Source organism: Pararge aegeria, chromosome 16, assembly GCF_905163445.1.
Source record: "Pararge aegeria chromosome 16, ilParAegt1.1, whole genome shotgun sequence".
Lineage (NCBI taxonomy): Eukaryota > Metazoa > Arthropoda > Insecta > Lepidoptera > Nymphalidae > Pararge > Pararge aegeria.
In genome coordinates this window covers 102,407-112,411 of record NC_053195.1, presented here as the reverse complement: position 1 = coordinate 112,411, position 10,005 = coordinate 102,407, and the positions used below count along the sequence as shown (strand labels likewise).

Below are 10,005 nucleotides of genomic sequence, written 5' to 3'. Positions count from 1 at the left end.
GCAGCCGAGCGAACAAAAAGTCCAAGCCTTAGTTTAGGCTCCCATCCCAAAGACCATCTTGCAGGTTCGCCAATATTTAGGGTTAGCTAGTTACTTCAGTCGATATATAGCGGAATTTGCTACTAAGAATGCACCTATTACTGGACTTACAAACAAAGGCGTTCCTTTCGTAAGGGGTAGTGAATAAGAAGAAGCACGGCAAGATATTATCTCGCAACTAACAAGCGAGCCTGTCTTAGCCATTTACGATCTTGTTTTGCCTAGCGAAGTCCATAAGGGTCCGTTCACACAGACCGGCTCGGAGAGGAGAGCAGATTTTTATCACGTTGGAAACAGTGTTTTGAGTGATTGTAGTAAAGTTTATTTTTGCATTTGCACCTTTTTTGTCATTAAAAATGCCTGAACGCGCTTCGTGTGAAGTAATAAAAGGAGCCGACCGGCTCCGCTTGCGTGCTCTTTCTCGCTCGCGCAGCCGATCGGCTCTGATTGCGTGCTCTTTCTCGCTTGCGCAGCCTGTCGGCTCCGATTGCGTGCTCTTTCTCGCTCGCGCAGCCGATGGGCTCCGATTGCGTGCTCTTTCTCTATCGCGTAGCCGATCGGCTCCGATTGCGTGCCCGCTGCGGCCGCGCCGACCGCCATTTTGATAGCAACATTTGAACGTAATAGTTGTGCGTACTTGTACGAAAAGATGAATGATGAAAAATTAATAATACTCGTGTCAAAATATGAGTGTTTATTTGACATAACCAAGCCATCATATAGCGATCGGATAATGAAAGACAATGCATGGGAGGAAATTAGCAAATGTCTCGGAATAAGTGGTAAGTAAGGTTTTCATTGTTTTACACCTACCCCCAGATACTCAAACGAATTTTAAAGCAAGGGCTTCTTAAACTCGTGCTGCGACGTGTTAGATTCAAAGTCAAAATAGGAATAACATGAGTTTAAATGCGCCCTTACTTTAAAAACTCGTTTGAGTATCTGATCGTTAGAATATACTTATGTAGTAGACAATTTTTATTAAATATAACTTAAGAAACTCGCGTAGCCACTTGATCTTGCCAATCTAAAGCACCACTTGATGAAAAATAATCCTTAAATTTATTCCTTGTGGTTAGAACTGCGTCGCTATTAGAACTGTTTTCATTATTATTGTCTGTTATTGCTGTTAATAAATTTATATTGCTGTGAAATTCATTCTCTTGTCCTGGCGTCCGATTTTCTATTAAAAAATTATGTAAACATGTAGTTGCTAATATAATTAAATCACAGTACTTCGGCTGAATTTTCATTCGTTTTTGATAAATTTCAAATCTTTGAGTTAGCATTCCAAATGCACATTCTACGACTTTTCTTGCCCTGCTTAAACGCAGATTAAATACTTTTTTTGATAATTCTGTTCTTGCTTGTTCTCTTGGATACGGCCGCAATATATTATTGCTCAAAGGAAATGCCTCGTCTCCTATAAAAACATGTGGTAAGCTTTCAGTGGTACTAGGTAGAGGTTTATTTGGGGGCAGCTTTAACTTATTGGTGTTGAGTTTTTTCCAAAATTTTGAATTCTGTAAAATTCCGCCGTCGCTATTTTTACCATATGATCCGACATCAACAATTAAAAAACTGTATTTCGCGTCGACCACAGCTAGTAACACTGTACTGAAAAAGTTTTTATAATTATAGTATAAGCTTCCACTATTATCTGGTGCCTGTATATTGACATGCTTTCCGTCTATAGCGCCCAAACAGTTAGGAAAATTCCAAATATTAAAGAAATCACGTGAAACCTTTTCCCACATTTCTTCATCTGGCATCTGCATAACTATGGGCATCAAAACATCACAAATTACTCTGATTGTCTCATGAATAATTGAATGAACTGTAGAAATTCCCATTCGAAAATTAAATGACAAGTTTTTGAAACTGCAACCAGTGATGAGGAATCTGTAAAAATAAAACAAACACACAAAATAGAAATATAAGACTGCCGTACCAAAACGAACTATAAAATAAAAAAGAGTTATGTTATTAATTTTTCATTTCTGTTCTTTCCAGTGACGCAGTGCCAGGATCGTTGGAAGAAACTGCGAGATAACTTCAGAAAAGCCTATTATAACCGAAAAGGCAAGAGTGGCGATGGTGCAACTACGTCCAAATTGATAAAATTTGAAAAAGAACTTTCTTTTATAATACCATTTTTTCGCAATCGAAACCAAATATCTAATGTAACATTATCATCGGATGATTCAGAGCCTGGCACACCAATACCACCACCATCGACATCATCTAAACGTTCTGACCATTCTGAAGTTGAATCGCTTGCAAGTACTTCTGGCTCGAAAAAGAGACCACGCTTAAGCAAAGATGTTGCTACGGTTTTCGAAGAGTATCTTGAAGAAAAAAGAAATACTACACCCCGTGACAAGGCATTACGTAATTTTTTTTTGTCTATGTCAGATACAGTGGAAACATTCCCAAAAGAAGTCCAAGCACGAATTAAAAGGCGCGTGTTTAACATTGTTAATGAAGCTGAATTAAGTCTGTATGAAAATAGTACAGATTTGAATTATTCTTTGTCTATAAATTCACCGCCATCGACTAATCAATCTACTTACCTAGTGTCAAACGAAACCTATATTCCTCAAAACTATCCAGATCAGACTACTTACGGGTACAATACCAGCACACAAAATACAAAATAATAAACAATCAAAAACAATAATAATTATAATAATAATAATTAAACACACACAAATCTGTACTATTTAATTACATTTCATTAACGTAAATAATGCTTAATAAATGGAGGGCTGTGATTTTGTGATCTATTTAGATGTTTGTGTTATTTAACATGATTAGTATAAGTAATTTACATTTCATTAACGTAAACAATGCTTAATAAATGGAGGGCTGTGATTTTGTGATCTAAATAACATGATTAGTATAAATAATTGTTTTTTATTTACCTTAAAGTTACCGTTAACCTTTCTTCGGCTGTAATGGTGCAACGATAATTTGTAGTCTTTTTTGTTATATGTACTCTTAACAAATCTGTCAATTTCAAAAATTGCCAATATTCCATACGATAATACTCATAAAATTTTAGGCTATCTCTCTTCAATTCCTCGAAAATGGTGTGAAACTCCCCATGGATTAGTCTGTTTTTCCAAATATGTTTTACCCATATTTGTTTCCGCTTGCGCTTACGTTTCCTATGTTCTATTTCAAGTAATCTTGCTAACAAATATATTTCTTCGTCGGAGCTATCTAAATCCATGTTTCGAAAAGCACACGTTAACACACCGAAAACAAAACTTAGACTGCGCGGAATACTGGCACTGCCTTTGTAGTGTATCCACCCGACTCCGAGCGCATCCGACCGGCTCCGAGCACATCCAACCGCACCCGCTTTCAGATCTCTTCCAGCCGGTCGATGTGAAATAGTTGGCGGCTCCGCTCCGGCCAATTCCAAGCGTATACGACCCGGTCTGTGTGAAAAGAAAAAAGCAGGCCGATGCTCTCCGAGCCGGTCTGTGTGAACGGACCCTAAGGATGCTAGTTTCATTGGTTATGGTGCAGTACTTCTTCAGGTTCATAAAAAGGTGTATAAGCGAGGAGTCACATATTTAAGTAAACGGACTCGAGGTTCTGAGCCAAGGTACCATTCCTATGAGCTCGAGACCTTGGCTGTCGTTAAGGCCTTGCAAAAGTTCAGACACTATCTGGTTGGCGTTCACTTTACTGTCGTCACTGACTGTAATGCATTGAATGCAAGCCACGCAACAAAAGAAAGGCCTGTTGCCGCGTGTAGCCAGATGGTGGATATATTTGCATGACTTTCATTTCACCTTAGAATACCGCAAGGGCACCTCCATGTCGAATGCTGACTATTTGAGCCGCAATCCGATTGTTTTATGTGAAGCACGCAAACAACAGAACTGGTCACAAATAGCACAGCCTGCTGATGAAGAGTCCCAGAAATTACTTCAAACTAGCAGATATGAGACTAGACTCCAGTCATTACGTTCGAAAGAGGGACCCTCTCTGTTATAAGTACACTGCAGTATGAGAAGACCTTTTGTGCCTTCATTTGTTTTTTTTTGATCAAGCAGGCACAAGCGACTGGCAAGCCCGACTCTGGCATGCGCGGGCACATACCATACGACTTACCGTGTGGTCAAGGCGCTTCCGGTCGCGTCGAGCTGCAAATGCTGGCAGGCTCGTGTGGAAAGGCGACCCGGGCTACGGCAGAATTTATGGTGCCATGGCGAGGGGAATGGACTCCTGACACGTGTGCTGCCTTCTTCGAGGGGGAGCTTGTGTGTTATTTGTGTGTACAAGCTAACGTCGTGCCTCTGTTACACTGTGATGCAGACCGCATAGTACGCTAACGTCGTGCATATGCTATGTGGTTTATTCGGAAGTGGTATGCTAACGTCGCGCCTCTACCATTCGTGAGAGCCTCATGTTAAGCTAACGTCGTGCCTATGACATGTAGGTGAGCTGATGTAGGGAATAAGCTAACGTCGAGCCTATGTTCGTGATCAACCATCGATCACGGGTCGATGTGTCCTTGGTAATCACGGAGGTCCCAATCCGAGATGCTTTATGTTCTCAGGTGCAGACGATGATGACAATATGGAGTCCACGCCTGAGCAAGCTGCCAGGAGCAACAATGTGCCTCGTAAACGTACTGCGAAGCCCGTGCCCTACTGCTCTGCGGGCATCCAGCAGGTCTCGTAATCGGAATGAGTTTCTGCGACTACCATTATTTGTCGCGGGTAACGGGGAATCAGGGTTCGATTCCGGTGAGGGAGCCTGAGAAACTGCTACCACATCCAAGAAAGGCAGCAGGCGCGCAAATTACCCACTCCCTGCACGGGGGGGGAGGTACGGGTAGGTAGTGACGAAAAATAACGATACGGGACTCTTACGAGGTCTCGTCATCGAATAATCAATACACGAACTGCCCACACACTTGTAAATATAGACGCGCAAGATCGTTACACGAACCGCTTACCATTATAGTAAACTACTATGCAAACACACATAACATATACGCAATAAGGGAACTTTAAATTGGAGATTTTACCCTACCACACCCGTCTGTCTCATTCTGAAAACTATTCAAAATAATTGCTATTTTTCATTCTCATTCAAATATAAATAATAGTAAATAATATATAATTTTTGACTGAACTGAACCCAAGTGCCCGGCCTGTGGCCGGACACCCCTCGTATTCATGTTCTAACCTAAATCTAGTTTTGACACCTTTAGACTTTTGATTCAAGATTTAATGTGAATATATGCATTAATAAAAACTCATTACTATTTTAATACTAGTTATGCTGCTGTTGATGCACTGATGAAAGCCAGATAGCTAGATCAGTGTTTAGTTAGTCGTAGTTGCCGGTGGGCTGAGGTCTAAAGGAATCCAAACTAGTTTTAAAAGGTTTGGATAGGTTAGGTTAGGTTAGAACATGAATAAGACGGGTGCCCGGCCGCAGGCCGGTCACTTAGGTTCAGTTCCGTTTAAAAAAAAAAAAACAAAAAACAAAACGTACCAATACAAAGTACTCTTATTCATATTAGAAGATATTGTAAAATAACAATTAATTTAATTTTTTTTTTTTTTTTCACTTACACATTAGGCCCGTCGCGCCGCGCCACTACTATATGGGGCGAAGGTGCGAAGTCGACGGCGACGACAAAGTACCGAGTCTAAGGAGACTGATGGCGGCGCCACACAGTGGCGTTATGTCTCTATAAAAGTGGTGGTCTTTTATTATGTTATTTATTAATGGTATTATTTTAATATCATATCAATATTGTACCCCGCACAGGGGGGAGGTACGGGTAGGTAGTGACGAAAAATAACGATACGGGACTCTTACGAGGTCTCGCAATCGGAATGAGTACACTTTAAATATTTTAACGAGGTAAAATTTAAGGGCATTGAGGGTCTGGTGCCAGTGGTGGTTGATTAGATCCACACACTATAATTTTTATAATTATGTGGCGTTATGTCTCTATAAAAGTGGTGGTCTTTTATTATGTTATTTATTAATGGTATTTTTTTAATATCATATCAATATTGTACCCCGCACGGGGGGAGGTAGGGGGGTAGGTAGTGACGAAAAATAACGATACGGGACTCTTACGAGGTCTCGTAATCGGAATGAGTTTCTGCGACTACCATTGTTTGTCGCGGGTAACGGGGAATCAGGGTTCGATTCCGGTGAGGGAGCCTGAGAAACTGCTACCACATCCAAGGAAGGCAGCAGGCGCGCAAATTACCCACTCCCTGCACGGGGGGGGAGGTACGGGTAGGTAGTGACGAAAAATAACAATACGGGACTCTTACGAGGTCTCGTCATCGAATAATCAATACAGGAACTGCCCACACACTTGTAAATATAGACGCGCAAGATCGTTACACGAACCGCTTACCATTATAGTAAACTACTATGCAAACACACAAAACATATACGCAATAAGGGAACTTTAAATTGGAGATTTTACCCTACCACACCCGTCTGTCTCATTCTGAAAACTATTCAAAATAATTGCTATTTTTCATTCTCATTCAAATATAAATAATAGTAAATAATATATAATTTTTGACTGAACTGAACCCACGTATTCATGTTCTAACCTAACCTAACCTAAATCTAGTTTTGACACCTTTAGACTTTAGATTCAAGATTTAATGTGAATATATGCATTAATAAAAACTCATTACTATTTTAATACTAGTTATGCTGCTGTTGATGCACTGATGAAAGCCAGATAGCTAGATCAGTGTTTAGTTAGTCGTAGTTGCCGGTGGGCTGAGGTCTAAAGGAATCCAAACTAGTTTTAAAAGGTTTGGATAGGTTAGGTTAGGTTAGAACATGAATAAGACGGGTGCCCGGCCGCAGGCCGGTCACTTAGGTTCAGTTCCGTTTAAAAAAAAAAAACAAAAAACAAAACGTACCAATACAAAGTACTCTTATTCATATTAGAAGATATTGTAAAATAACAATTAATTTAATTTTTTTTTTTTTTTTTTCACTTACACATTAGGCCCGTCGCGCCGCGCCACTACTATATGGGGCGAAGGTGCGAAGTCGACGGCGACGACAAAGTACCGAGTCTAAGGAGACTGATGGCGGCGCCACACAGTGGCGTTATGTCTCTATAAAAGTGGTGGTCTTTTATTATGTTATTTATTAATGGTATTTTTTTAATATCATATCAATATTGTACCCCGCACGGGGGGAGGTAGGGGGGTAGGTAGTGACGAAAAATAACGATACGGGACTCTTACGAGGTCTCGTAATCGGAATGAGTTTCTGCGACTACCATTGTTTGTCGCGGGTAACGGGGAATCAGGGTTCGATTCCGGTGAGGGAGCCTGAGAAACTGCTACCACATCCAAGGAAGGCAGCAGGCGCGCAAATTACCCACTCCCTGCACGGGGGGGGAGGTACGGGTAGGTAGTGACGAAAAATAACGATACGGGACTCTTACGAGGTCTCGTCATCGAATAATCAATACAGGAACTGCCCACACACTTGTAAATATAGACGCGCAAGATCGTTACACGAACCGCTTACCATTATAGTAAACTACTATGCAAACACACATAACATATACGCAATAAGGGAACTTTAAATTGGAGATTTTACCCTACCACACCCGTCTGTCTCATTCTGAAAACTATTCAAAATAATTGCTATTTTTCATTCTCATTCAAATATAAATAATAGTAAATAATATATAATTTTTGACTGAACTGAACCCAAGTGCCCGGCCTGTGGCCGGACACCCCTCGTATTCATGTTCTAACCTAACCTAACCTTAATCTAGTTTTGACACCTTTAGACTTTTGATTCAAGATTTAATGTGAATATATGCATTAATAAAAACTCATTACTATTTTAATACTAGTTATGCTGCTGTTGATGCACTGATGAAAGCCAGATAGCTAGATCAGTGTTTAGTTAGTCGTAGTTGCCGGTGGGCTGAGGTCTAAAGGAATCCAAACTAGTTTTAAAAGGTTTGGATAGGTTAGGTTAGGTTAGAACATGAATAAGACGGGTGCCCGGCCGCAGGCCGGTCACTTAGGTTCAGTTCCGTTTAAAAAAAAAAAAACAAAAAACAAAACGTACCAATACAAAGTACTCTTATTCATATTAGAAGATATTGTAAAATAACAATTAATTTAATTTTTTTTTTTTTTTTTCACTTACACATTAGGCCCGTCGCGCCGCGCCACTACTATATGGGGCGAAGGTGCGAAGTCGACGGCGACGACAAAGTACCGAGTCTAAGGAGACTGATGGCGGCGCCACACAGTGGCGTTATGTCTCTATAAAAGTGGTGGTCTTTTATTATGTTATTTATTAATGGTATTATTTTAATATCATATCAATATTGTACCCCGCACAGGGGGGAGGTACGGGTAGGTAGTGACGAAAAATAACGATACGGGACTCTTACGAGGTCTCGCAATCGGAATGAGTACACTTTAAATATTTTAACGAGGTAAAATTTAAGGGCATTGAGGGTCTGGTGCCAGTGGTGGTTGATTAGATCCACACACTATAATTTTTATAATTATGTGGCGTTATGTCTCTATAAAAGTGGTGGTCTTTTATTATGTTATTTATTAATGGTATTTTTTTAATATCATATCAATATTGTACCCCGCACGGGGGGAGGTAGGGGGGTAGGTAGTGACGAAAAATAACGATACGGGACTCTTACGAGGTCTCGTAATCGGAATGAGTTTCTGCGACTACCATTGTTTGTCGCGGGTAACGGGGAATCAGGGTTCGATTCCGGTGAGGGAGCCTGAGAAACTGCTACCACATCCAAGGAAGGCAGCAGGCGCGCAAATTACCCACTCCCTGCACGGGGGGGGGAGGTACGGGTAGGTAGTGACGAAAAATAACGATACGGGACTCTTACGAGGTCTCGTCATCGAATAATCAATACAGGAACTGCCCACACACTTGTAAATATAGACGCGCAAGATCGTTACACGAACCGCTTACCATTATAGTAAACTACTATGCAAACACACATAACATATACGCAATAAGGGAACTTTAAATTGGAGATTTTACCCTACCACACCCGTCTGTCTCATTCTGAAAACTATTCAAAATAATTGCTATTTTTCATTCTCATTCAAATATAAATAATAGTAAATAATATATAATTTTTGACTGAACTGAACCCAAGTGCCCGGCCTGTGGCCGGACACCCCTCGTATTCATGTTCTAACCTAAATCTAGTTTTGACACCTTTAGACTTTTGATTCAAGATTTAATGTGAATATATGCATTAATAAAAACTCATTACTATTTTAATACTAGTTATGCTGCTGTTGATGCACTGATGAAAGCCAGATAGCTAGATCAGTGTTTAGTTAGTCGTAGTTGCCGGTGGGCTGAGGTCTAAAGGAATCCAAACTAGTTTTAAAAGGTTTGGATAGGTTAGGTTAGGTTAGAACATGAATAAGACGGGTGCCCGGCCGCAGGCCGGTCACTTAGGTTCAGTTCCGTTTAAAAAAAAAAAAAACAAAAAACAAAACGTACCAATACAAAGTACTCTTATTCATATTAGAAGATATTGTAAAATAACAATTAATTTAATTTTTTTTTTTTTTTTCACTTACACATTAGGCCCGTCGCGCCGCGCCACTACTATATGGGGCGAAGGTGCGAAGTCGACGGCGACGACAAAGTACCGAGTCTAAGGAGACTGATGGCGGCGCCACACAGTGGCGTTATGTCTCTATAAAAGTGGTGGTCTTTTATTATGTTATTTATTAATGGTATTATTTTAATATCATATCAATATTGTACCCCGCACAGGGGGGAGGTACGGGTAGGTAGTGACGAAAAATAACGATACGGGACTCTTACGAGGTCTCGCAATCGGAATGAGTACACTTTAAATATTTTAACGAGGTAAAATTTAAGGGCATTGAGGGTCTGGTGCCAGTGGTGGTTGAT

General features: G+C 40.4%; 2 protein-coding genes across 3 annotated transcripts; one reads left to right on the top strand and one right to left on the bottom strand.

Moving 5' to 3' along the window:
- Positions 1 to 653: 653 nt before the first annotated feature.
- On the top strand, positions 654 to 2,965 carry LOC120630418. Its single transcript, XM_039899645.1, has 2 exons — positions 654 to 821; positions 2,053 to 2,965. The coding sequence occupies exons 1-2, from the start codon at positions 689 to 691 to the stop codon at positions 2,697 to 2,699; spliced, it is 780 nt and encodes a 259-aa protein (XP_039755579.1). The 5' UTR covers positions 654 to 688; the 3' UTR covers positions 2,700 to 2,965.
- On the bottom strand, positions 719 to 3,301 carry LOC120630417 (protein ANTAGONIST OF LIKE HETEROCHROMATIN PROTEIN 1-like). Of its 2 annotated transcripts, XM_039899644.1 has the most exons (3): positions 2,964 to 3,301; positions 1,785 to 1,941; positions 719 to 1,656 (listed from the first exon to the last, which is right to left on the bottom strand). In XM_039899644.1, exons 1-3 carry the CDS (start codon positions 3,272 to 3,274, stop codon positions 1,606 to 1,608), a joined length of 519 nt encoding a protein of 172 aa, XP_039755578.1. In that variant the 5' UTR covers positions 3,275 to 3,301; the 3' UTR covers positions 719 to 1,605. The 2 variants fall into 2 exon arrangements, with proteins under 2 accessions (XP_039755578.1, XP_039755577.1); XM_039899643.1 differs by having other exon boundaries at positions 719 to 1,941.
- Between the last annotated feature and the right edge of the window lie 6,704 nt (positions 3,302 to 10,005).